This window comes from Erinaceus europaeus, chromosome 12 (genome assembly GCF_950295315.1).
Source record: "Erinaceus europaeus chromosome 12, mEriEur2.1, whole genome shotgun sequence".
Classification (NCBI taxonomy): Eukaryota; Metazoa; Chordata; class Mammalia; order Eulipotyphla; family Erinaceidae; genus Erinaceus; species Erinaceus europaeus.
The window spans coordinates 43,039,597-43,067,361 of NC_080173.1; the positions used below are offsets into that span (position 1 = coordinate 43,039,597).

The following is a 27,765-nucleotide window of genomic DNA, read 5'->3' on the forward strand; positions in this document are numbered from 1 at the left end:
ACACAGCTGAAGGAGAGAATTTAGAGCGGGTGCCGGCCCAGCGCTGAGGGTGCCGCCCTCGCCACACCCCCAGGCCACGCCCTCGCACGCACCCTTTTTCGCAGCACCCAAGTCCTGCGCAGGCGTAGGGCCGCGCGTGCGCAGCAGCGACCAGGCCGATGGCGGAGGTCATTCCTTTTGCAATTCCCATGGAGAATGACAAAACCTTGCTGGTGTGGGAGCTAAGCTGTGGGCCCACGGCGGAAGCCTTGCATGTGAGCCCAACTAAGGTGGAGGAAGGATAGAGAAAAGCCGCCCAGCCCTCTTTTCCTGGGAGACCCGCTTAAGCGCCTCATCATCTCAGCTGGGAGGAATCTTAGTGCTAGAGCGAGCTCAGCACACAGCAGGCCTTTCCATTCAGCCTCGGTTGCTTCTCGAATCTCAGGATTTCAGAAGGAACCTCGTTCATGAAATACGAAGTGTTTTGCGTTGCATTCCCCACGGTCACGTGTGGAGAGCTTTTGGCGGCTGGGGGTGGGGGAGGACATAGGGCAATTTGGACTTTTGTTTTCTAGACGTGAAATTTCATGCACTTACTTGGTGTGGGGACCGCCCCACAGCATTCTCTGTTCATAGTCTTCTCCCAGTTTGGCCTTCTCTATTCCGTTCGAGTCTTCCCAAATGCAGCAGTGGCCGGTCCTGGCTTCTATGCCATCATCAAGTTTTATTCAGCAAGAGATGCCCAGAAAGCCCAAAAGGCTTGCAACCAGAAGCAGCTTTTTCAGAACTCTCCTGTGAAGGTGGGTCCAAAGATGGAATTCCTAGCTCGATGGGAATTAATTAATTAATAGCAGTAGGTTGCCTCAAAAGACTTCCATGTCTGAGGCGCCAAAGGCTCAGGTTCAGTCCCCAGTACCACCATAGACCAGAGCTGTGCAGTGGTCTGGCAGAAACAAAAAAACAATAGGCTACTGTTTGTGCACCATCTTATTTTCACAGTGCTTTCAGATGCAAATGCAGTGCTACTTAGTTATTGTTTCCTAGGTATTGACATTACCCATGTCTTGTTACATGCTCTTAAATATATCTTCACACAATCTTATATTTACTTTCATTTGGGTTTAAAATGTATGCACTTAGGGCAATGCGGTGGCACACTTGGCTGAGCATACATGTTACAGAGCTCAGGGGTCAAGCACCCCATACTCACACCTGCAGGGGAAGGTTCATGAGAAGTGATGCACTGCTATATGTGCCTTTTTCTCTTTCCCTATCTCCTGTCTAGATTTCTCTTACCTCTAACGAAATAAATGAATAAAATGTAACAGAAGATATAAGAAAAGTGTGTGTGATGCTGAGAATCATACTGAGGACCTCTGGCTTGCAAGACAAACACTTCATCACTATAACACCTTCTTGACAACAAGATTAAATTTTTATGTTATGAGATAGATTGACTGAGGCCTCAGAACCACCACTCTGGCATATATGGTGCCAGGATCAAACTTGTGGCCTCATGCTTGAGTTCAACACTTTATCCAGCATTGTGCTTTCTGGGCTGCAACTTTATCTTTACTCCGTTTGTTGTTGTTGTTCATTTGAGTTAATAGACCATCTATCCCCTAGTATATACCAAAAACTGTTCTTGGTTCTGAGACTAAAAAAAAAAAAAAAAAAAAAAGAGGAAGATACAGTTCCTTTGAGCTGTATAAGGTAGTGATAGAGGAAGAAGTATTGCTTTGACTTACTTGTATTCTTTGAATTTTTTAATTTTTTACATTATTTTATTTTATTTTTAACCAGAGCACTGCTCAGCTCTGGCTTATGGTGGTGTGGGGGATTGAACCTGGGACTTTGGAGTTTCAGTCATAAGAGTCACTTTGCATAACCATTATGCTATCTACCCCACCCTGTTGTTTGAATTTTTTTGTTTTATTTACTAATGAGAAAGAGGAGGAGAGAGAAAGAACCAGACATCACTCGTATATGTGCTGCTGGGGATTGAATTTAGGACCTCATTCTTGAGAATCCAATGTCTTATCCACTGCGCCATTGCTTGGACTACATATTATTTGAATTTTTATAAATATATTCATATACTACATGCTGTTTAGAATAGACCTTTAAGAAAACTAGTGATAGAAGAAATTTACAGTTTTAAGTTCTATAGAGAATTAGCACTGGAGATATTTACATTCCCAAGTTTATTATGCAAATGAAATGAATTATTTTACTGTCTTTGTTTTTGACTCTTTTTAAATCTCAAATTGTTTTAGTTACTTATAAAATTTATAGAAGTATATGTGTCACCTCTTATAGTATGGATTAATAATTTAGGGAGGAGTTACTACTACATATTAAGTACAAATTACAAATTACCTCTGTGGTGAATCAATCATATCTGGTCTTCAGATTATATTCTCAGACAACAACTATATATGGAACTACTAGAACTACCTCCTTTGCCTACCTGCAAACTACATAACTTGCTTCTACAGGGCTTCCTAGTTGATTTCACCATCACTTTCAGGGAAATTTGACTGGTTAGTCAGGGGCCATAGAAATGATGCAGAGAAGTACTGAAGTTTGAAAATAATAACATATAGCAAGGTATTATTATCAATTTGGTGTTTAACATATTGTATCCTGTTTAATCTTAAGAGCCATAAATTGGTATTAATAAATAAATCTGAAATATATCCAAAATAAAATCTCTAGCAAGTTGTTAATATCTTTAAGTCTATCTCTTCTTTCTTTAGGTTCATCTCAGCACCACACATAAAGCAGTTCAACATCAGACTCGTGCCTTAAATAGCTCTCAGTGCCAAGAACTGGCAAATTACTACTTTGGCTTTAATGGATGGTCAAAAAGGATTGTCAAGGTAAACTGTAGATTTTCTTTGACTAACCAGATTTCTTTCAACACTGAAATCCTACATTTTAGAAAGAAGAATAAAGGGGGCTGGGTGGTGGCACACCTGGTTGAGCGCACACGTTGCAATGCACAAGGACCGGGGTTCAAGCCCCAGGTCCAAACCTGCATGGGGGATTTACAAGTGGTGAAGCAGGGCTGCAGGTGTGTCTCTCTCCCTCTCTGTCTCCCCCTCCCCTTTTGATTTCTGTCTTTAAAAACAAAAAAAGAAAGAAAGAAGAATATAATTGGGTTTTGGGGAGAAGATGTGAGATACTAAGTATAAGTATCTGAGAACATTGGCCTGCCTCTAAGAAATAAAAGTTTTAGTGACTTGCACAGTGGTATTCATAATTTTGTTCTGTATTTTTCACACACACACACACACACATTTAGTTGACTTATTTAATGTTGAAGATACAGGATATAAAAATTGTTAGCTGGGAATACTAGAGTTTAGGGGTTTTTCTTCAGTATTTTATTTATTTTGCTTATTGTATTGAGAGAGAAGTAAATTGAGAGGTAAGAGAAGATAGAGAGGGAGAAAGAAAGAGATAGCTGCACACTGCCAGGCTGGAGTAGTGGCTCTGCCTGTGGACTCTAAGAAAGAGAGACAGCTGCAATGCTGCTTCACTGCTCCAGAAGCTTCCCACTACACATTGATATCAGGAGCATATGTGCTGGACTGGAGGTGCCATAGCCCAGTTCCAAGAGTTTAGTTTTTTATTTCTCATAGCACAACATTTTGAAGCTGACACTGACAACTGAAAGACCTTTAATTCATAAATCATAACAGCTTCAGGAACTTTCGGACCTTGAAGAAAGTGAAAATGAAAATATTGGGGAGCCACTTCAGAAGCAGAGCTTGAAGTTCTTCTGTGCTGTAGAAGTGGTGTTGCCATTCTATGACTGCAGGAGTCCTGGAGTTGGCATAGCTGAAGAACCTTTGGATACACTGGAGGAAGGTCTGTTACATATATGTGGATGAGGGTTGGGGTTCTTGGATGGATGATAGGTAAGACTCTCTCCCATCCTTTTCCTCTCCTTTTAAAAAATGTATTTGTTTATTAACTAACTAAAGGGTGAGGGATGGAAAGAGAGAACCAGAACATCACTTTGCTCCATACAAATGTCAGGGATCAAACCTGTGACTCCGTGCTTATGAGTCCAATGCTTTGTCCTCTGTACCACTTCTTGAGCTGCTCCTTTTCGTTCTTCCTTTTTTTTAAATTTTATTTTATTTATAAAAAGGAAACACTGACAAAACCATAGGATAAGAGGGGCACAACTCCACCCAGTTCCCACCACCAGAACTCCACATCCCATCCCCTCCCCTGATAGCTTTCCTATTCTTTAACCCTCTGGGAGTATGGACCCAAGGTCATTGTGGGATTCAGAAGGTTGAAGGTCTGGCTTCTGTAATTGCTTCGCCACTGAACATGGGTGTTGACAGGTCAATCCATACTCCCAGCCTGCCTCTTTCTTTTCCTAGTGGGGCAGGGTTCTGGGGAATCGGAGCTCCAGGACACATTGGTGGGATTGTCTGTCCAGGCAAGTCTGGTTGGCATCATGGTAGCATCTGGAACCTGGTGGCTGAAAAGAGAGTTAACATACTTAAGCAGAAATAGTCAAAGGTAGATACTTAGGGTATTGGGGGCTGGGTGAGGCTGCACCAGGTTATTAAGTGCACATAATACAAAGCTCAAGGACCTACACAAGGATCCAGGTTTGAGCCCCCGGTTCCCCACCTGCAGGGGGATCTGCAGGTGAAGCAGGTTTGCAGGTATCTTATCTTTCTCCCTCTTTATCTCCCCCTCTCATCTCAAAAAAAAAGAAAATAAAAAAAGCCACTGGGAGTAGTGGATTTGTAGTGTAGGCGCTGAGCCCCACCAATAACCCTGGAGGGGGGGTTGGAGAAGGTATTCGTATTAGTACTTTTTCCTAACTCCATGACACTTGACTCAAGGTATTAAGTGAAAGACAGGATTACTGGTGAAAGAAGTAGAAACAAGCTCTCATAGATGACCCTCAGGGAAAGTCTGAATCATCTATACTACCAAGACTCTTAATGCACATGAGAATAGGGTCTGTAGAAGTATAGCTTCAGCTTGTCCATTTGAAATCTTCAAGTAATTTGAGATTTGTGTCATATTCTTGGCTTAACTCTCTCTCTGCTAGTGTATCCAGAAAAAATCAAGCAGTAAAAATGTACCCTGCCAGAATAGTCCCATGACAATAATTCAGCCATATACTTGTGTTGTATCTCCTCTTAATCACCTAGATAATGATCTAAGAATCATTAGTGTACTTCAGTTTTAACCAGTTTTACTATCATGTAGTCATTGAAAATCCTTTTTATTTGGTTGGCTTTAGGGACATTATCATTTCTTATGAAAAGGAAGACAGTCCAGAAGCTTGCTATTCAGAAGGCTGTGTCAGATGCGTTTCAGAAACTGTTAATTGTGGCTCTTGGTAAGATTTCAATGTTGTCCTTGAAATACTTGCATTTCAATGAACAAATGAATTGATTTTGAAAAGTTAATTGTGAGGCTAGGAAGTAGTTTACGTAGTGGTAGAGAGTACAGGTTACCATGTGTGAGCACTTGGATTCAAATCCCCAGCACTACATGGTAGCATTATGCATGGTAGCAGAGGAAGTGTCAGAAAATGGTGGGGCAATGCTATGACTTCTCTCTCTCCTGTATGACTCTAATTGAAATTAAAAGGAAAAAAACTGGAGAGAGAGAGAGAAAGACTGAGATTTCCAGGAATGGTAGTGTCCCACAGGATCAAAATCCTGGTGCCAAAAAAGAAAGGAAAAGAAACATTCACTGTATGAAAATGCAGATATTTGAAATATTTTTCTTTGATTTTGTTCACACAAGCAATCTCAAATTTGTCCTTTCATTAATGAGAAAAATGGCAGCAAATATTATCTACAGTGTAAAGATGTAGAATGTCTTTTCTCAGTTCGCACAAAAGTATTGATTCAGTTTTTCTTCAGGTACTTTTTTGCCATACAGAATTGTAATAATTAAGAACTTAGGATACCTGTTTATTCAGTAGCTTTTTCTAGGTGCTTGTGTGTGATTTGAGATTTTTAATCATACTTTATTTCTTTAAACAATTAATTTGTTAGGACAGAGAGAAATTGAGAAGAAAGTGGGAGTAAAAGAGACATCTGCAACCCTGCTTTATTGATCAGAAAGCTATCCCCGGGGGCAAGAACTAGTTACTTGTGCATGGCAACATGTGTGCTCAACCAGGTGTACCACCACTCAGTCCATTATCTTTTTTTTTTTTTAATTATCTTTTTCTTTCCACAACACTGCTCAGCACTGGTTTGTGGTGCTGGGGATTAAACCTGGGACATTTGGTGCATCAGGCATGAAAGTTTTTTTGCATAACCAATCATTATGTTATCTCCTCAGACTCTACTACCATTTTTTTTTTTAAGATAATTCACATTTTAAGGTTTAATTTATTTTATGGGAAGGAGTGATTTGGTTATTTGTGGTACTAGCAATCAAATCCCAGGTCTCATGAATTCTCACTATTGAGCCAGTTTGTTGCTACATCAAATTTAGCTTCTGTAGTCAGAGTGTGCTGAAGGTATTTAATATTTCTCAGCTGTGGTTTCTTTAAGAAATGTGATTAGAATTTAGCTTATTTCATCAGAGATATTGTTAAGAGTAAGTAAGGTGACAAATATAAAAAACTTAAAACTGTGCTTTGAACATAAAATGCTATCATTGTTCTTTGCTTTGGAGGGTTTGATTATGATTTTGTAATCAATTGCATTTTTTTAGTCTGGTGCTGACCTATTTGGGCATATATTCCTGTAAGATACTCATCTATGTTTTTGTAAGCCTTGAAAGAAGCCCCTGCTGAGCTGTCACAGTTCTCTAAAAATTTCACACCTCAAGACTGATTCTGTTCTCTATTTAGTTCCACATTGCTTTGAATATTACAGGCTGTGCCCAAAGAAATGGATGATTAGCCCCACACCTATGGACATCTAATCTTTGATAAGAGGGCCCAAAGTATAAAATGGAGGAAGGAGGCTCTCTTCAGTAAATGGTGCTGGGAAAACTAGGTCGAAACATGCAGAAGAATGAAACTGAACCACCTTATCTCACCAGACAAAAATCAACTCCAAATGGATCAAGGACATGGATGTTAGACCAGAAGCTATCAAATACTTAGAGGAAAACTTTGGTGGAACACTTTCCCACCTAAACCTCAAGGACATCTTTGATGATACAAACCCAATTGCAAGGAAGGCTAAAGCAGAAACAAATCAATGGGACTACATCAAATTGAAAAGCTTCTGCACCGCCAAGGAAACTATCATACAAACAAAAAGACCCCTCACAGAATGGGAGAAGATCTTCACATGCCATACATCAGACAAGAAACTAATCACCAAAATATACAAAGAGCTCAGCAAACTTAGCAACAAAAAAGCAAATGACCCCATCCAAAAATGGGCAGAGGATATGAACAGAACATTTACTACAGAAGAGATCCAAAAGACTAGTAAACACATGAAAAATTGCTCCAGGTCACTGACTGTCAGAGAAATGCAAATAAAGATAACAGTGAGATACTACCTCACTCCTGTGAGAATGGCATACATCAAAAAGGACAACAGCAACAAATGCTGGAGAGGCGGTGGGGACAGAGGAACCCTTCTTCACTGCTGGTGGGAATGTAAATTGGTCCAATCTCTGTGAGAGCAGTCTAGAGAACTCTCACAAGGCTAGACATGAACCTTCCATATGACCCAGTAATTCCTCTCTTGGGGATATACCCCAAAGACTCCATAATACCCAGCCAAAAAGATATGTGTACACCTATGTTCACAGCAGCACAATTCATAATAGCTAAAACCTAGAAGCAACCCAGGAGCCCAACAACAGATGAGTAGCTGAGAAAGCTGTGGTATACATACACAATGGAATATTACACAGCTATGAAAAACAACCCACCTTCTCTGACCCATCTTGGATAGAGCTAGAAGGAATTATGTTAAGTGAGCTAAGTCAGAAAGATAAAGATGAGTATGTAATGATCCCACTCATCAACAGAAGTTGAGAAAGAAGAACAGAAAGGGAAACTTAAAGCAGAATTTGACTAAATCTGGAGTAGGGCACCAAAGTAAAAACCCTGGGGTGAGGGTGAGAGTGGATATTCAGCTTCCTGGGGCAGCAGGGGTGGTGTCTGTGGGGGGAATGGGACGGTCTTTTGGTGGTGGAAATGGTGTTTATGTATACTCCTGTTAATTTGTAGTTATATAAATCACTAGTTAATATGAGGGGAAAAATTGATTTCTCAAACTTTTTAAAGCACAGACGGAGTCTTTTTAATACACAGGCTGAGTCTTTGATATGTTGACTCTCTCCAGAGCCTAGACCAGGGAGAACAGAAGCAACTGGTGGCACAGCTATATACAAATAATGTCAAAGGACATAAAATATGGTGATGTTGGGTGTTACACAGCAAATCCTAACAAAGGGATTTTTCAAAGTTCAACCAAAAACCAAATAATGTGATTATAACAATAACTATCTATTGCCTTCTTGAACCCTAAAACAGCAGGAGCCTCACATTTCCACTATAGCCTATATTTCCTCCAGTCCTGGAGCCTTAGGGTGAGGTGCACTTTCCTGTATGCTTCTGTCAAATCATACCAAATGATATTGCGTGCGCCGATCTCTACCTAATCAATGTAACAAGTACCACCTCAGCATGCTTCACCTCAGACTGTGTCCAGAGGCTTCAAGTGTGGAATGACATCCCTTCACCCTCGGGTGAGACCTTTCCTTTCATGGTATTCTCTAATTCCATTCCAGCTGGTTCACTTCCTAACAAGGTCCCAAAACCTAGATATAGACCAGGTCCCATGAAATAGAGCATATGTTCACTTATCCATAAACTAGGGCAAAATGTATACCTGAAAGCAAAAGTACATAATAGTCTGCAGTGAGTCAGTATCAAGTTCATAATGAAATAGTATCTAATTAGACTTAGATACCCTCCTCACCTACTTCCTATTACAGTTCTCTCACTCACTCCAAAGCTAATCTTAGCAAAGCAAGGACTACAAAAGCTGAATAAGGGCAAGAGACTGGCATACTTTAATGGTGACTCTTTAGTCACTATCAGGCCACCCCATCAGCTGGGGCCCTATTCAGGGAGTCCTGAGATTCCCAGACAGACATGATAGGTCTAGACCTCGAATAAATCCCTCTCTCTATTGTTACCGGTCATCTCTTATCAGGAACAACAAAAAAGACCTCTTTATGGGCTCCCCATAGGACCTTGCCCTCAACATGGATCAACAATGGTAGAGAATGTTCCATCCTCCGAAGGGAGGCTGGACAACATACTCTATGCTACACCTTGGAAGATAGGTCCTGATATTGAGGCACCTTGCTATTTCTACTCATGACCACAGAATGTGAGCTCAAATCTACAGGGATGCAGAGGTCACAAAGGCTCCTAAACTAAATATGGGCCCCAGACCAAATCAAATTGATGGGGTTTACAGTCAGCAATTGTCGGAGTCTCTGGTGGGGTGATCTCCAAAGGAAAGGTAACGGACCGGTTCCTTCTCACTCGAGACGGGACGGCCCAAAGTAAAAGACACCGGGGAGACCTGCAGCGTGCTCAGATCTCATTTATTAGTAGGTGGACATGAGTTAAGAAGAAAACCAAGCAAAGGGAATTATGGAAATACGTCAGAAATTACAGGTTTCTTAAAGATCAGCTTACCCTTATGGTAGGGGGCTGGTATGACAGGAATTGATGAGATACAAGGCAGTTATTCTCCATGACGCAAGCAACTTAATTATCCAAAGGTATTTGAGAGAAGCATAGGGGTTAAAGCAGTAGGGTGAGACAGAGAGAAGATGGATATCAAGAGGCCATATAGTTTGTAATTTCTCTTGTCTGGGGTCTGAGGTGTATGATGGAGTGTGTGATAAGGTGTGTTTTGTGATCCGAAGGTAAGGTGACTTTGAGTAAGTGAATCTTAAAGTAGGTGGCCATATGCAGTTAATGGGGAGAAGTATTGGGGTTTCTGTGGGCCTGAGAGTCAAGAAGGAAAGAACTAAGTCTGAGCTTCTCCCCTTTGCTCACCTCAGTTGAGAGAGACTAACCAAGAGGGTATCTTCTCAGACCTCCATCCAAGGATGGCAGTAGTTCTCCCTAAGCTCTATCAAGCTTACACATAGTCCCAACAGGCAATATTTATTACCCCTTTCCCATATTTCCCATTTATACCCCTTTCCCAAGCTACTCTCTTCCCTGATACAGCTTTCTGTCCCTTTTCTAGCCATGACATCACCTCCCCAGACAATAACTTGGATCCACCTGCATATCACATTTCAGGCTCAGAGGAAAAAAAAAAAAAAACTAGTATAGCTACAGGCCCTTTGAAATATAACTAAAATATGCCTACTAGCTATCTACAAAATGGAGGACCACCCCCCAACACTTTATCTGCACTATTCCAGCCTTTCGATCCATGATTATTCAACAATTTGTTTGGCTTTGTATGTTAACTCTCTTTTCAGCCACCAGGTTCCAGATGCTACCATGATGCCAACCAGACTTGCCTGGACAGACAACCCCACCAATGTGTCCTGGAGCTCTGCTTCCCCAGAGCCCCACCCTACTAGGGAAAGAGAGAGAGAGGCTGGGAGTATGGATCGACCTGTCAACGCCCATGTTCAGCGGGGAAGCAATTACAGATTACAATTACAACTATTCAACCAATTACAGATTGCAATTATTCAACCTATTGCAGATTACAATTAAAATTATTCAACCTTCTGCATCCCACAATGACCTTGGGTCCATACTCCCAGAGGGATAAAGAATAGGAAAGTTATCAGGGGAGGGAATGGGATGTGGAGTTCTGGTGGTGGGAATTGTGTGGAGTTGTATCCCTCTTACCCTATAGTTTTGTTAATGTCTCCTTTTTTAAATAAATTTTAAAATTTAAAAAAAAAAGAAATGGGTTGATTAGTAGAGAATTCCCAAACAGAATTACTTCCCTGCTTCACAGCCCTGTAGTCTAAGACAACTTGTAGTTAAATCATCACAGACCTCATTTGCTTATCAGAGTTGAACCTGAGTTAGTCTAAACCATTCTTGTTAGGCAACCCTTTCTTCTTTCACTGAGTAGACTGTCAACTCTGAATAACAACCGTTAAGAATCAAACTAGAAGTCGGGATTGTACACTAGAGTACCCTTGTTTATGCTCAGAACTCCTTAATCAAAAAAAATTTGTATTGTTAGTAAGATAATGGTCCTTCTGTCAATCGGGTATTTAAATGGGCTGGGGAGGCAGCATAATGGTTATTTAAAGACTTTTTTGCCTGTAATGCTGAGATCCCATGACCAGTCCCCAGCACCACAAGCCAGAGACTAGCAGTGCTCTGATCTCTCTTTCTCCCTGTTTCTATCATTCTAAATAAATATTTTCTAAAGAATTCAAAAGTAATAAGGTGTTTAATTGCTTTCTCTTCCACTAAAGCTTTGTGCATTATGCCTGGTGGAATTTTGGTTCCCAAGTAGTAGACATTGATCTTGTTTTTAGTATGAAGTATGCTATAATCCAGTGATCTCTACCACAGGTTTGATTCAGATTTAACTTGATACCTTACTGTGTAATCATATTATGAATAAACATTTTTGTTCCCACAACTTTTACTTCTTTTGTTTTTTTTTTAAATTTTTTTATTTATAAAAAGTAAACATTGACAAAACCATAGGATAAGAGGGGTACAGCTTCACACAATCCCACCACCAGAACTCTTTATCCCATCTCTTCCCCCATAGCTTTCCTATTCTTTAATCCTCAGGGAGTATGGACCCAAGGTCATTGTGGGATGCAGAAGGTTGAAGGTCTGGCTTCTGTAATTGCTTCCCCGCTGAACATGGGCTTTGACAGGTCGATCCAGCCTGCCTCTTTCCCTAATGGGGAAGGGCTCTGGGGAAGCTGAGCTCCAGGACACATTGTTAGGGTTGTCTGTCCAGGGAAGTCTGGTTGGCATTATGCTAGCATCTGGAACCTGGTAGTTGACAAGAGAATTAACATACAAAGCCAAACAAATTATTGACAAATCATGGACTTAAGGGCTGTAATAGTGCAGGTGAAGATTTGCGGGGGGGTCCTCCATTTTGTAGATAGCTAGTAGGCATATTTTAGTTAAATTCCAATGGGCCTGTGGCTATATTTGTTTGGTTTTTGTTTATTTGTTTGTTTGTTTTCCTTTTTCTTTTTGCCCCTGAGCCTGAAGTCTGATATGCAGGTGAATCCAAGTTATTGTCTGGGGAGACAATGTCATGGCTGGAAAAAGGACCAGAAAGCTGGATCAGGGAAGAGAATAGCTCCCCAATATGAGAAAGGGGTATAAATATTGTTGACTGTAAATCCCATCAATTTGATGTGATCTGGGGCCCATAATTAGCTTAGGAGCCTATGTAACATTTGCATCCCTGTAGATCTGAGCTCACATTCTATGGTCATGTGTAGGCACACTGCAAGCTGCCCCAATATCAGGACCTATCTTCCAAGGTGTAGCATAGAGTATGTTGTCCAGCCTCCCTTCGGAGGATGGAACATTCTCTACCATTGTTGATCCAAGTTGAAGGCAAGGTCCTTTAGGGGTCCACAAAGGGGTCTTTTTTGTTGTTCCCCATAGAAATGACCAGTAACAATAGAGCGAGGGATTTATTCGAGGTCTAGGCCTATCATGTCTGTTTGGGAATCTCAGGACTCCCTGAATAGGGCCCCAGCTGATGGGGTGGCCTGATAGTGACTAAAGAGTCACCATTAAAGTATGCTAGTCTCTTGCCCTTATTCAGCTTTTGTAGTCCTTGCTTTGCTAAGATTAGCTTTGGAGTGAGTGAGAGAACTGTAATAGGAAGTAGGTGAGGAGGGTATCTAAGTCTAGTTAGACACTATTTCATTATGAACTTGATACTGACTCACTGAAGACTATTATGCACTTTTGCTTTCAGGTATATATTTGCCCTGATTTATGGATAAGTGAACATATGCTCTATTTCATGGGACCTGGTCTATATCTAGGTTTTGGGACCTTGTTAGGAAGTGAACCAGCTGGAATGGAATTAGAGAATACCATGAAAGGAAAGGTCTCACCCGAGGGTGAAGGGTTGTCATTCCACACTTGAAGCCTCTGGACACAGTCTGAGGTGAAGCATGCTGAGGTGGTACTTGTTACATTGATTAGGTTGGGATCAGTGGGCGTAATATCATTTGGTATGAATTGAGAGAAGCGTGCAGGAAAGTGCGCCCCACTTAAGGTTCCAGGACTAGGGGAAATATAGGCTCTGTAGTGGAAGTTGGAGGTTCCTGCTGCCTTAGGGTTTAAGAAGACGATAGTTATTGCTATAATCACATTACTTGGCAATTTGAAAAATCCCTTTGTTAGGATTTGCTGTGTCATACACACCATCACCGTATTTTATGTCCTTTGACATTATTTGTATATAGCTATACCATCAGTTGCTTCTTTTCTCCCTGTACTAAGCTTTTAAGAGAGTCAACATATCAAAGACTCAGCCTATGTATTAAAAAGACTCAGTCTGTGCTTTAAAAAGTTTGACACATTTAATCAGTTTTTCCCCTCTCATATTACTAACTTTTACTTCTTATGACAAAGTTTCTTTGTTCTTGCTTCTAATCTTCTAAAATTTCTTGAACCAAAATCAGTGAGACTTCCTTTATTTTTCTCAAGTAGTTGTGGTAAAAACTGAAGAGAATTTGTAGGAAAATGTTTTTATTTTATGTTTTTAAGAATCAAATTTATGTCTCATTGGTTGTATGTAGAAAGTATTTGTATATTACCATTACATATAGGAAGTTTTAGAGAAAGAAAAATTCTGAGTTGATCCATGTTATCTTTATTTTAGAAAGTGGTAAAATAGCTGTGGAGTACAGACCCTGTGAAGATCTCACAGATGCCAGAATGGAAGAACCACATGATTTAATTCAAGTATGTAGAAATAAAAGTCTGAAGAGTATATACCCATTGTAGCCTTATGTTAAACCAGTGAGCAGGATTTGCAAGTCTTCATGTACAGTATGCATTCTCATCCTCAGGATGAAAGAAAGTGGAGAACCAGGAGGTAGCTTATCCAATACCACATGGGGGCACTACAGAAGGCACCTAGAGGGGCCAGGTGGTGGTGCACCTGGTTAAGCACACTTTACGGTGCTCAGGGATGCTGGTTCAAGCCCCTGGTCCCCACCTGCAGGGGGAAAGCTTCATGAGTAGTGAAGCAGGGCTGCAGGTGTCTCTCTGTCTCTCCCACTCTTTACCTCCCCCTCCCTTCTCAATTTCTCTCTGTCTCTATTCAATAATAAATAAATAAAAATATTTTTAAAAAGACAAAGAAGAAGAAGGAGAAGAAGAAAGCACTGAGAGGAGCTCCATGGATGAAGCAGTACTATGGTGTTTCTCCTCTTTTTCTCATAATTTGTGTCTCCCTCTCTAAATGATGAAATGATTGGCCAGAATGGTGGTATTGTACATGGCCAGTTAAAAAAGGCGTGGGGGAAGGGAGAAGAATGTAGGGAAAGAGAAAGTAGGTGTGCTCTGAGAAAATTTATTGCTGCAGAATTTTTTTTTTAATTCAATGTAAGTGAAGCCAGTCAAAACTTCAGAGTTGTAGGTTGGGGAAATAATGCCATTGGTAACATACTAGACTTTTTTTTCCCTTTTGTTGCCCTTGTTTTTCATTGTTGGATAGGACAGAGAGAAATGGAGAGAGGAGGGTCAGACAGAGAGGAGGAGTGAAAGATAGACACCTTGCAGACCTGCTTCACCGCTTGTGAAGCGACTCCCCTGCAGGTGGGGAGCCGGAGACTTGAACCGGGATCCTTAGCCATGTGGGCTTAACCAGCTGTACTACCACCTGACTCCACATACTAGACTGTTATGCCTGAGGCACAGAAGTTCAACTTCAATCTAAAGCACCATCATAAGGCAGTGCTGAGCAGTGTTCTAGTAGACGGGGGAAAAAAACCTTTCAAATTTTAAATATCAAATTTACATTTTATATGGGCAAGCAGTGGCATAAATGGTTAAACACACATGCTATCAATACAATGTGCAAAGATCTGGATTCAAGCCCTGGTCCCTGCTTGTGGAGCAGGAGGAAAGCTTCACAAGCTGTGAAGCAGTGCTGCAGGTGTGTCTTTGTTTTTTCCTCTCTATATCTCCCTGTCATTCTCAACTTCTCTGTCTTTATACAGTAAATAAATTAAATATAATAAGTAACATTTAAATTTTTTTAAGTCTAGCTTACTGTGAAATGTAAGAGAAAGCAATTTAGTACTAATGGCAGATATTTTAGGAGCACACATATAAAAACAAATTCATCCCCTAGTAAGGCAAATCTTGGTCTCAATTCCTTTTAGAAACAAATACTATGTACTAGATACTGGGAATGAGAATAAGCCCCTTCTCTCTTGGAGTTTACATCCTAGAGGTTTGCCAAATAATAAACAAAGACTGGAAGTGAGAAAGCAGAGGTAGTGGTAGGAGATAACTCACCTGGCAGAGCACACTTGTACCATGCCCAAGGACCTGGCTTTGTGCCCCCAGAACCACATGGAAGCACCTAGCACACAGTGAAGCAGTACTATGCTATATCTCCTCTGTCACTCTCAGAAAAAAAGAAAGTATTAGCAAAGTCACCAGAAGCAATAGAAATCATGTACAGACTGGCAATTGTCCTAGGACAGAAAAAGACTGTGAAGAAGGTAAACTGGGTGCTAGTTTTAAGAAAATTACATAACAGCATTAAACTATAGCCCTTAACTCTGATAATTGTATAAAAACACTGTGAAATCACTAATACTTTTCTCAAAGATCATGCAGCATACAGACTTTAACATCCCACTTGTTGAAAAGTGGCAGTGTTAATTTTTCTGGATTAATTGCTGTGTTGTGCCATGATGGAGGAATTTTTCCACAAGCAAATGTTTAGCTTCCCACCCACGCAGCCCCTCCCCCCCCAAAAAAAAATCCCTTCTACAGAAATTTTGGGGTCATTACTGATATAGTAGTGAATTAATCATATAAGATTAATTAAATAGAATAAATTAATTCATGATGAATTACTCAAACATGAACACTGAAAGAGCAAATGGCAACATTTTATAATCACTGTAGCTCGTGTCTCTGTGCCCTCTCACTAACTAGTGCTCCTTTTGCAGGTCAATCACTCTTCTTGGAAGCAGTATGACCAAGCCGAAGAAGAGTGTCTCTCCAACGTCAGTTTTGAGGAGGAAGAGTTAAGATTACCACAGGTGGACTAGCACTTTCAGACTTCCCAAGATGCCAGGCCCTGAGGCTCCCTAAGGGTGACCACCATTACCTCTCACTTCCTTTAATAGACCTACCCTTCTACCCTAGGCTGCTAGAATCCAGATTATCTAGGCCCGCAGCCCAAATTCTGCCTCACGTTTTTGGACACGAACTGCCTGACTGAAATGGGGGGAGTGGGGTGACTGGCTCCTTTGCGGGGGGTGGGGGGAAGGAAGGCTTGGGCCTTGGTGATTTGGCGGAAAAGGGATGTGGTAGCACAAAACTGGTCTCAGCATGAGCCTAATAAAGGCAGCTTAAATAAGGGTGTCTTAAACAAAGGGTGGAACGCTGGATGGGGGCGGGGCGCGGTTGCTACGTATGAGCGCATGCATCACTGTGGTTGCTACCACCACTGCCACTACTGCTCTGTACGCCAGAGCGTGACAGACAAACCATGTCCAGAGGGAATTTCCTGGCCCTACGGCTACTCCTCATGTGGCAACATTCGTGGTTGCTAGACCAGGCAGCTCCACTTCCGGAATGGGCCCGTGGTCCAAACTTCCTGCCTTCCTACTACCCAGAGCCAAGAGAGTCCTGGTTTCCCAACTCCTTATATCCCCTACCCTCCCTCACGCTTAAGCTTGCAGCAGAGCCCCAGCCAGACCCACCGCCAGACCCACCGCCTCAGCGAAGGGCCTTTAGTTACCCGAGGGCCTCTGCTACCGCCCAGGAGTTGACCCAGCCTCCTGGATTAACTGACACTTCGTTTCCACTTGAGAACAGGAGTGTCCGACGACGACGACGGCAAGATCAGTTTGCTGTTCCACATCAGGATCTGAATGAGAAGACAAAAAAGTCTCTCCAAGTTGTGTATCCAAGGTCTGTTCGGAATCAGAATTGGGCCCAGACTCTGCCTTCTCAACGAAAAAGTAAGACTCATGCTGAAGGTCTTGATCAGCCTGCCAGTCACCAGGCATTTGAAATGCTTGTTCCACCTCTAGATAGTCAGAAATCGAGACCAGCAAAGTTTATTTTGTCACCTTCAAACCTGAAGAAAGACCTAGTTGAGCATCGGAGGCTAGCCAAAATTATTTTTGGAAGTCTAGGCCGTGCTGCAAAAGGGCGCCATCATCTACCACAACAGGTGCAGGATGACTATTTCGACCCCAGTGTAGATTCCTTTTATCCTCATAGTCTAGCTGCAGATGTCCAGGGAGGCCCAGGTCAACATCCAGAGCCCCCTGAGGAAGAAACTTCTGCTCGGCGTGGACAGACCCCTGAAGACGTTGAGTCTTTTTCATCCCAGAATCATCATCCGGAGCCCCCTGAATATACAGAGTCACTTCCATTTCAGCAGGAGGCTCCTTCTCACTTCCCAGAGGCCCCCAAGGTACCTGAAAATTCTGCAAACATACAGCAGGCCTCAGCTGCACCACCAGAGGCTCCTGAGGAATTAGACCGTTCCTCGACTTATCAAGAGGCCTCACCTCGGCCTACAGAGGTTCTTGAGGAAGTAGAAGCTTCTGTCATTGCTCCAGAGGCTCCAGAGCCATCCATGGATGCTATAGGTCACCCACCAGCACATCATAAGGCTTCTCATTCTAACTTGCATACTGCCACTGTTAAACCTATGCGAATGGAGATTAATATAACTCCAAAGGTTGTTAATAAGGTTAGAACTTCTCCATTGCAGCAGGAGGTCCAAGCTGAACCTCCAGTCCAGCAGGAAGTCCAGGCTCAGCCTACAGAGATTGTTGAAGAAGTGGGACCTTCTCCAGTTCCTCAGGAGGCTCCAGCTCAACTTCCAGAGCCGTCCACAGATATAGATCATCCACTAGCAAATCCTGAGGAAAATGGTCCATCTCCAAATGAGAATGAAGTTCTGCATTCAGACATCCCTAGTGTCACTGTTAGACCTTTGACTGTGCTGATTAACATAACTCCAGTAGTTGTTAATGAGATTGAAACCTCTCCATTGCCGCAGGAAGCTCAGGCTCAGCCTCCTGAGGAGGTTCAATCTCCAATCCAGCAGGAGTCCCAGGCTCAGCCTCTAGAGCACCCTGAAGAGGCTGGAACTCTTATTGAGGAGGAGGCCCAGGCTCAGCCTGTAGAGCACCCTGAGGATGTTGAACCTTCTTCAACCTATCAAGTGGCTTCAGGTCAGCCTATAGAGACGCCTGAGGAAGTAGAACTTTATCCAGTCCTTGAACAGATCCCAGCTCAGCCACCAGCACATCAAGAAGATAATATTCCACCTTCAAATCGGAATGAAGCCCTACATTCAAACATACCTGTAACTGTCAAAACTTTGACTATGATGATTAACATAACTCCAGAGGTCACTAATGAGGTAGAAGGTTCTCCATTGCAGCAGGAGGCCCCGGCTGAGCTGTCACAGTTCTCTGAAAATTTCACACCTCCAGACCAGGAAGAGTATCTAAATGGTATTCCAGAATCTGGATATTTAACTCCGATGTTAGCAAATGATGAGGTGCTATCTGGAAATACAACTCAGTATCAACCTAATAATTCATTCAAGGCCAGTGTTACACTTGAATCTCTGGCTTTGACAATAACCTTGAAACATGAATCTTCTAAGAATATTGAATCTTCTGCAGTTAGGCATACGGCCTCATTTCAGCCAGGCCATCATAGTGCTGAGCATTCAGCCTTGCAGAAAGCCACTGTTAAGCCTGCTACTGTGACACTGAACATGGAATTCTTCCCACTGACAGAGGTGGAAGCCTCTGCACCTGAGCAGGAGACTACATCTCAGCCTCATAATGATATAGAAATTTCTGCATCCCAGCAGGAAACCCCTTATCTGTCTCCAGGGCCTCCTATAGAGGCTGGATCATCTGATGGCCTGCGAGAGCAACCACCCCAGATTCCAGAGCATGATACTCAACATTCAAATTTGCAGAAAGTCACAGCCAAGTCTACTGCTGTGACTTTAAGTATGACATTATACCCTCCTACAGAGGTAGAATCTTCTTCAACTCAGCAGGAGGCTACGGCCCAGCCCTCAGTATCCCTTAATAATTCACGGCCTTCTGCAGCCCAACAGGAGTCCCCAGATCTGACTTCAAGGCCTCCTGGAGAGGTAAGACCATCTAAAACCACAAAAGAGCAGTCACCCCAGTTTCCAGAGCATCATGATGCAGCAGTTTCACCTCCAGGTCTCCAAGATGCTCAGCATTCAAACATGCAGAAAGCTACTACCAAACCTGCAGCTGTGACATTGAACGTGGCATTATATCCCCCTACAGAAGTAGAATCATCTTCAACTCAGGAGAAGATTATGGCTCAGCCCTCAGTGCCCCTTAATTTTACAGGGTCTTCTGCAGCCCCTCAAGAGACCCTAACCCAGCATCCACAACCTCCTAAAGTGATAGGACCCTCTCCAATCCAGCAGGAGAACCCTGGTCTTTCTTCAGGGAGTCCTGGAGAGGTTGGACATCCTGTGGCCCCACGAGATCAACCACATCTGCTTTCAGGACATCATGAGGCAGCAGTTTCACCTTCAGGTCACCATCATGCTCAGCATTCAAACTTGCAGAATGTCACTGTAAAACCTGCTGCTGTAACATTGAACTTGACATTATACCCCCCTACAGAGGTAGAATCTTCACCTCAGCATGAGGTTATAACTCAGTCCTCAGTGCCCCTTAATAATGCAAGATCTTCTATAATTCCCCAAGAGGACCCAGCTCAACATCCTCAGACCCCTTTACTCAGGCAGGAAGCTCCTACTCAGCCTCCAGAGCTCCTTAATGCTACAGTGCCTCATTTGGCAGCAATTTCCACTTTAAGTCAGGATCAGGCTCAGCCTATACCATTGCCTGTTGTCATTGCTAAACCTGCAAGAGCAGTATTTCGTGTAACTGCACATTTCATTAATGAAGATGAGGCTTCTCCACTCCAACAAGAGGCTCCAGGTCAGCAGTCAGTCCTCTCTAAAATGGGTGGAACTTCTGTAGTTCAGCAAGGAGTTCCAACTCAGCCTGAAATACTTCCTGAGGAAATTAAGCCTACAAGTCATCAGGAGAGGTCAGCTCTGCCTCAAGAGCCTCTTGTAGAACCTTCAGTTCAGCAAGAACCCCCAGATCTACCTCCAGAGTCCTCTGCTAGACCTGTTAGTATGGAGGTTAGAAATTCTTCAGAACTGCGGAAGGATCCTGTTCCCCCTGAGCAGGTTGACTTTTCTCCAATACAGTCCATGCCTTTTCCTCAGTCACCAGAATCCCCTGAAAAGGTTGAATATTCTCCAGATCAGCAAGAGGCCATAACTCAGCCTCTAGGTCCCCTTAAAGAACCTTCCTCAGTCCAACAGTCTGCCTCAGGTGCACCACCAGCTCTCTTTCAGGAGGTAAAGCCCTCTGCAACTGAACAGGAAGCCTCAGCTCATAAAAGAAATCCTAGTGGAAAGGTCAAACCAACAGGTTCTTTATCCCAGCAAGAGGCACTGTTTCAGCCTCCAAACCAACAGATGGCCCCTACTCAGCCTTTGGAGTCTAATAAGGAAATGGAACGTTCTCCAATCCACAAAGGCTTGCCATCTTTATCTCCAGAACACACTACCCAGATAGGACCTTCACCAGCCCAAGAGGTGGCACAGGCTCAACCTTCAGAGCTTCAACGTACAATCTATAATGAAATGGCAGTTCCACTCACAGGACAGGATCAAGCTCAGTATTCAAATTTGCCCATTGCCACTGTTAAGCCTTTAGAACTGGTACTTACAATAGATCAAGGACCTCTGATGGAGATTGAATATTCTATAGCCCCCCAAAAGACTGTAGTTCCTCCAAAGGACTCCAAGGTGTCCCTTCCACATTCAAAGAAATTGCAAGCTGAACATACAACCTTGAGTGAAGTCACACCTAATCTTTTGGACGTAGGAATTAACATAAATTCAGAATCCACTAAGAAGGCTCAGTCTTTCCCAGCCATGCAGGAGGTCCCAACTAAGCCTTCAAATCCCAACCCCTCAGCTCCTAACGTGACACTTTTATCTCTAGGACAGGATTCAGTGTATCCCCCTGATACAGTTTCTCTGGATCTGAGACCTAGATTAACCACAGAAGCTCCTACAGCTTCACTGCAAACTACAGCTTCTTCAGAGTTTCCCGGGGTAACACATCTACATCCAGAGGTGCAGGCTCAGCATCCAAGCCTCTCTGAAGTTACAGATCAACCTTTGGATATGGAGTTTACTCTAACTCTAGAACCCACTAGGGAAACTGAACTGTCTTCATCTTTGAAGGAGACTCCCACTCCATCTCCAGAACCATCTCCAGATGTTATTTTATCTCAGTCTCCAGTACATGAGAAAGCAACAGCACCCAGCCAGTATCAGTCTCAGAATCCACCATCAAGCAGTGCTACCGCTCAAGCTGTGGATGCAGGGTTTGCCATGACTCCGGAACACACTACAGAGACTGAACATTCTACAGTCTTGAAAAGGACCACACTTCCTCCAGAGTTCCCTAAGGGGACACATCCACATCCAGAACAGGTTCAGGCTCAACATCCAGCCCTTTCTGAAACCAGAGCTGGACTTATTGATGTGGGGTTTACCCTGACACCAGAACATATTACAGAGCCTGAACATTCTGCAACCCTGAGAATGACTACAGTTCCTGCACCATCCTCTATCGTGACTCCTCCAGAGCAGATTCAGGCTCAGCCTCCAACCCTATCTCAGGTTAAAGTTGGATTTATGGATTTGGGGCTTAGTATAACTCCAGAAAATACTGTGGAGGCTGAAAATTCCACAGGCCTGAAAATCACAACTCCCCCAACATATTCTGAACAGACATTTCCACATCTGGAGAAGGTTCAGAACCAGCATCCAAGTCTGACTGTAGTCACAAGTCAACCACTGGACATGGGAGCTAATATAACTGCAGCATCTAGTGTGGAGGTTGAACATTCTCCAGCCATACAGGAGACCTTAGAACAGCCTTCAGAGCCACCAAAGGAAGTTGAGAGTAAACAACTTTATCACCATGAAGGGACAGCTCTAACTGCAGATCAGGATCAGGGTCAGCATCCAACATTGCCCAGTGTTACAGCTTCTCCTGTAGACCTGGGAATTACCATAGCTCCAGAACTCACTACAGAGACTACAAAGCACCCTGGAGTGACACCTCTAGAGGAGACTGAGAGTCGGCATGTGGGCATGACTGAAGGCACAACTCTGCAGCTAGACCTGGCACTTACCCTGACTCAACAACCAGTGTCATCTGAGATGCCTCTTTCTCCTACAACAGAAAACACAGAAAAGGCAGAAACCAGGTTAACTGATCAACAAGAGCAGAACCCCACCACAGGCAACAACATATGTGACATCTGTACCTGCAAAGATGAGACACTCTCATGCACTGTGTCTAGCTGGGAGAAGAGACTCCACAGTGTTCCTGTACCAGAGCTCAACTCCTACAACAGGACCTTTACCACCTTGTAAGAATTGCCTTCCCTCATTTGTTCTCTGCATCTTGCCTCCCATGGCAGCCCCTCCTTGAGGCCTTCTTGATCTTATCACCCCATGGTGTCTGACTTTTCTGTTTTTACGTTCTGTTAGCTACTACCTTCATTCTCCTTCTCTGTATGTTTCCCTTTTCCAGTCTTTTACTTGTGATTGCCCTTGTTTTTCCTTATCCATTTTGAGCCTCATAATTTCATTCATTGCTTTCCCTTAGTTGCCCCATCCTCTTTACAACATGTACCTCTCTCCCTGCCTCATTGCTGATAAAACAACCAAGCAAGTGGAGATTCAAGAGGCAGACTACCTGGGTTTGAACATGATTCTGTTGTTTATTAGTTTGTGATCTTGGGAAAATTATTTAGTTCTGTGACTCAGGTTCCCCTTCTATAAAATGGATTTGTTGTTGTTGTTGCCACCAGTATTATTGCTGCAGGTGGGGTCTGTGGGCTTGAACCCAGCCAGGTCTTTGTTCATGCTAATGTGTGTACCACCTCCTGGCCCCTCACTAAGATGAAGATTAAGATAGTTATTGCTTCAAATGTCTAAATAGCTCACTTGGAGAGTGTGTCTACTTTGCCATGCCTAAAACTAGATTTCTGTCAGAGGGAGACAGAAGTGCATGCCCTACCAAAGAACAGCCTATCTTTTTATATATTTGTAGCAAAGAAATTCTACAGAAAGCTTATATCAGCAAGAAGCATAAGGGGTACATCTGGAAAGGAGTTTAGGATCACAGCAAAGATATAGATTACACAGGGTAAATGCCAAATGGCAGGTACATCATTTATCTCAGGACAAGTACAATATTTTTACTGTTTTACTAACTAATCCCATATGGTATTTAGGTAGGCAATAATCTGAAGGTTAAAAGGTTACATAGTTTCTCATCAGTTCTTGGGTGTTCACTGTGGCAGAGGGGGAGGCTTTGGCCTCCCACAACACCCACTGATTTCTGATAAACCATGGAATTGTCAGTCCTTACAGAATTGTTTGATTAAATCATAGTTTGTGCTAGTCTAAAATGTGCATAAGCCCAGAATATCAAGATATCATATATATCCTATTAGATCTTCCCCAACAATATGTAACTGTTAACTATGATTATTCAACTCCCTCACTTAACTCATCTTTACCTTCGTCATCCCACTTCTATTCATACCTCCCATTTTATGCCCAACTATATGTTAAAACTTATTTGATTTCAGCACATGAAAATGAAAGTTATAAAGAAAGGGAATATGCATAAAAAGAAGGTAGAATATAGTTACCAAAAGAGAGAAGAGACCACAAGTGCTATGATTCACCAGAATCTGCAATCAGTGGAATGTAGAATTTAGAGAAGCTTCGTAGGTGAATAAAAACTTTAGTTGGGACTTAAAAGAGTGCTGTGATTTGATGAATAGAGAAAAATAGCATAATCTAGACAAAGGCATAGCTACAGGAATGATTGGAATTTAATAAAACAATCATTGTGAGCATAGAAGTGATTCACTGGATAGATTGCAGGACTTGATTGCATGGCCCCAGAGTTTGCTCCCTAGTATCTCATAATGCAAGAGTGGTTCTCTTTCTGATTCTCTCTCTTTTATTAAATAAATATTTTTTAAATATTTATTTATTTATTCTCTTTTGTTGCCCTTGTTTTATTGTTGTAGTTATTATTGTTGTTGTTGTTGGATAGGACAGAGAGAAATGGAGAGAGGAGGGGAAGAGAAAGATAGACACCTGCAGACCTGCTTCACCGCTTGTGAAGCAACTCCCCTGCTGGTAGGGAGCCAGGGGCTTGAACCAGGATCCTTACGCTGGTCCTTGCACTTTGTGCCACCTGCGCTTAACCCACTGTGCTACTGCCCGACTCCCCTAAATAAATCTTTTTTAAAAAATCATTCTGATTAGCTCAGGAAATGATGCAGTGGTTAAAGCATTGGATTTAAATCACGAGGTCCCCCAGTTGAGTTCCAGCACTGCCTGTGCCAGAGTGATCCTCTGGTTCCTTCTTTTTCCCATTAATAAATACCTTTTTAAATTCTGTTAATTTATTTATTTACTGTATATAGACAGAAAAGTTGAGGGAGAGGGAGAAGATAGACACTTGCAGCACATTTTCATCTTGTTAGAAGCTTTTGAAAACAGTCACAGTTTTCAAGATTTGATTTGGCTATTTTTACTTTTTTTTTTATAATTGCACTTATCTTAGTTATCTATAACAAATTTTTAAACTTTCTTAAAAATTTTTTTTAATTATCTTTATTTATTGGATAGAAACAGTCAGAAATCGAGAGGGTAGGGAAGATAGGGAGAGAGAAAGAGAGACACCTACAGCCCTGCTTCACCACTTGCAAAGCTTTCCTTCTGCAGCTGGGGGCCGGGGGCTCAAACCCAGATCCTTGTGCACTGTAATGTGTGCACTTAACCAGGCACACCACCACCCGGTCCCCAAATTTTTAAACTTTTAAAATACTGTATTGATGGGGGAGATGGCATAATGGTTACACAAAAAGACTCATTGCTGAGACTCCAAGATCTCAGATTCAATCCCCTACACACCAAAAATAAAATAAGAAATATAGTATAATATAGGCCTAAGGAGATACCATAATGGTTATGCAAAAAGACTTTTTTTGCATAACCATTTTTTGCAGAGGCTCCAAAGCCCCACTTTCAATTCCCCACACCACCATACGATAGAACTGAGTAATGTTCCATTAGAATCAAAGAAATAATTTAAAACTGAGGAAAGAATATTCGTAGTTATGCAGAAAGACCTTCATGCCTGTGGCACCAAAAGTTACAGATTCAAACCCCGGTACCAGCAGAAGCCCATTGAAAGGAGCTCTGGTAAAACAAACTAGGCCATCAAAGTAGCTCACTTTGATAATGTGTGGCTTTGCCATGTGCGTTACAGATGTTTGAGCCTCACACACACACTGCACAGAAAGAGACTTCGGTGCTGTGCTTCTTTCACTTTCTCTACCTCCTTGCCTTTCTGTCTCTACTATAAAGAACAATGTTAGGAAATGGTGAGAATATGGTTATGAAAAACCATGAGTTACCAGCTCTAGGAGTTTGAAAATTCTATTATGAGTTAATCAGAGCCACTGAATATTTTCAAAAGAGAGACAAATAATTAAGAGGATTGTTTTAGAGTCTAAATGTAGAATAATCAGAACAGGAGAATTTGACCCAGGAAAACGAAAGAGTGCTCCATCAATGAATGCAATGAGGATCTGAATCAGAATAGTTTTAATAGGAGTCGAAAAAAACCCTGAAAGCACTACAAAGGTTGAACTGACAGAAGTTAGTTAAAATTGGAGATAAAAGAGAATTTAAGTCTGACTCTAAAGTTTCTGTTGAGGCTGATGCAATATGTCTGCAAGGGCTTCATCCATTAGTTCCTCTTATGAGAATGATGGTGGCATGACAGATGGGAATACAGTAGTTGGAAAGGACAGTTTGGGGAGATAAATTATAGGTGTCTTTTATTAGCACAAAGCAGCCAAAAAACTTATGGTTAAATAGAAATGTCTGCTGGGCAGGTGGGTGGAAATGTATTTGTTTTAACTAACTTCTGGACCTCCTGAAAATTGTATATATAAACTGAGCTTGAATTTGTACTATGTGCACTTAACCAGATGTGCCACCACCCAGCACCCCCCCCCCCAGGTTGAAACTGAACGCTAGTTATTTAACACCTTTTTAAAAAATCTTTATTTATTTAATCCCTTTTGTTGTCCTTGTTGTTTTGTTGTTGTTGTTGTTATTGATGTCATTGTTGGATAGGACAGAGAGAAATAGAGAGAGGAGGGGAAGACAGAGACAGAGGGGGGAGAGAAAGACAACTGCAGACCTGCTTCACCACTTGTGAATCAACTCTCCTGCAGGTGGGGAGCCGGGACTAGCACCGGGATCCTTATGCCGGTCCTTGGGCTTTGTGCCATGTACACTTAACCCGCTGCGCTACCACTGACTCCATATTTAACTTAACCTTTTAAAGTCTGTTCATGAGAGAAAACCAGAGCATCACTCGGGTATATGAAGTACAAGGAATTGAACTTAAGACATGTATTCAACTAAGTATCAAAACCTAAAGTGAATGTACAAAGCTTTATTACTTATAATCCATGTTCTTTGTATTCTAAGGTTAGGTTAGCTTATTTTAGGGGGAAAAAAAAAGACTTTCTGTGTGCTGTCCTATGCTCTGCCATGGAGTCACCTCCCTGACCTAGAGTTTCTTTTAAACATGTAATTAATTCATAGACATATTCTTACTGTTAAAAAAAAAAAAAAAGGACAGGGTGGTGGCACACCTGGTTAAGTGCACACATTATAGTGCTCAAGGACTCAGGTTCAAGCCCCTGGTCCCCACCTGCAGGGGGAAAGCAGGGCTGTAAGTGTCTATATCCCCTTTCCTCTCAATTTCTGGCTGCAGGGGGGGGTCACTTTACAAGTGGTGAAGCAGGTCTGCAGGTGTCTGTCTTTCTCTCCCCTCTCTCTTTTCCCCTCCTCTCTCGATTTATCACTGTCCTATCCAACAATAACAATAGCAGCAACAACAACAACAATGGAAAAAGATGGCTGCCTGGAGCATGGATTCATATTGCAGCCACCAAGTCCCAGTGATAATCCTGGAGGCAAGAAAAATAAAATAAAATTGAAATAAAACAGTCATAGAAATATATAGAACAAAATGTGAAAATCTTATTCCTCCCAACCTACCTCCCACAACATAATTCCTGTTAATATTTTGTAATGTTCTGCCCTCCTAGTCTTTCCTTTGCATTTCCCCCATTGAAGTAATACTTTACTCCTTGCTCAGTAATTTGTGATTTTCTCAATATAATATGTCTATGAGAGCTTCACATATTAGTTCCTCTTATTTCTTTTTTAACATTTTTTTAATTTCTAAAATGGAAATATTGACAAGACCATAGGATAAGAGGGGTACATTTCTTTTTTTAATATTTATTTATCCCCTTTTGTTGCCCTTGTTGTTTTTTATTGTTGTTATTGAAGTCATTGTTCTTGGATAGGA

At 42.1% G+C, this 27,765-nt stretch overlaps 2 protein-coding genes across 4 annotated transcripts in view; both read left to right on the forward strand.

The window, feature by feature from the left end:
* The first annotated feature begins 136 nt into the window (after window positions 1-136).
* Window positions 137-16,426, forward strand: RDM1 (RAD52 motif containing 1). Of its 3 annotated transcripts, none has more exons than XM_060203305.1 (7): window positions 137-269; window positions 600-779; window positions 2,739-2,861; window positions 3,687-3,855; window positions 5,264-5,362; window positions 13,842-13,924; window positions 16,153-16,426. In XM_060203305.1, exons 1-7 carry the CDS (start codon window positions 159-161, stop codon window positions 16,252-16,254), a joined length of 867 nt encoding a protein of 288 aa, XP_060059288.1. In that variant the 5' UTR covers window positions 137-158; the 3' UTR covers window positions 16,255-16,426. The 3 variants fall into 3 exon arrangements, with proteins under 3 accessions (XP_060059288.1, XP_060059289.1, XP_060059290.1); XM_060203306.1 differs by having other exon boundaries at window positions 137-254; window positions 16,153-16,424; XM_060203307.1 differs by lacking the exons at window positions 13,842-13,924; window positions 16,153-16,426 and adding an exon at window positions 6,700-7,401.
* A 52-nt stretch (window positions 16,427-16,478) lies between these two features.
* The window catches only part of LOC103127446 (leucine-rich repeat-containing protein 37A3-like), a 54,337-nt gene continuing 43,050 nt past the window's right edge, over window positions 16,479-27,765 (forward strand). The window contains exon 1 of the mRNA XM_060203304.1: window positions 16,479-22,708. Coding sequence (XP_060059287.1) covers window positions 16,698-22,708 — 6,011 coding nt within the window. The 5' untranslated portion in view covers window positions 16,479-16,697. The remainder of the gene's footprint in view (window positions 22,709-27,765) is intronic.

Bases quoted from the DNA above. Each gene is read 5' to 3' on its own strand.
- RDM1 (XM_060203305.1), top strand. From the start codon at position 159: ATGGCGGAGGTCATTCCTTTTGCAATTCCCATGGAGAATGACAAAACC. The intron at 780-2,738 runs GTGGGTCCAAAG...TTCTTTCTTTAG, and splicing joins TTCAGAACTCTCCTGTGAAG to GTTCATCTCAGCACCACACA. The intron at 5,363-13,841 runs GTAAGATTTCAA...TCTTTATTTTAG, and splicing joins ACTGTTAATTGTGGCTCTTG to AAAGTGGTAAAATAGCTGTG.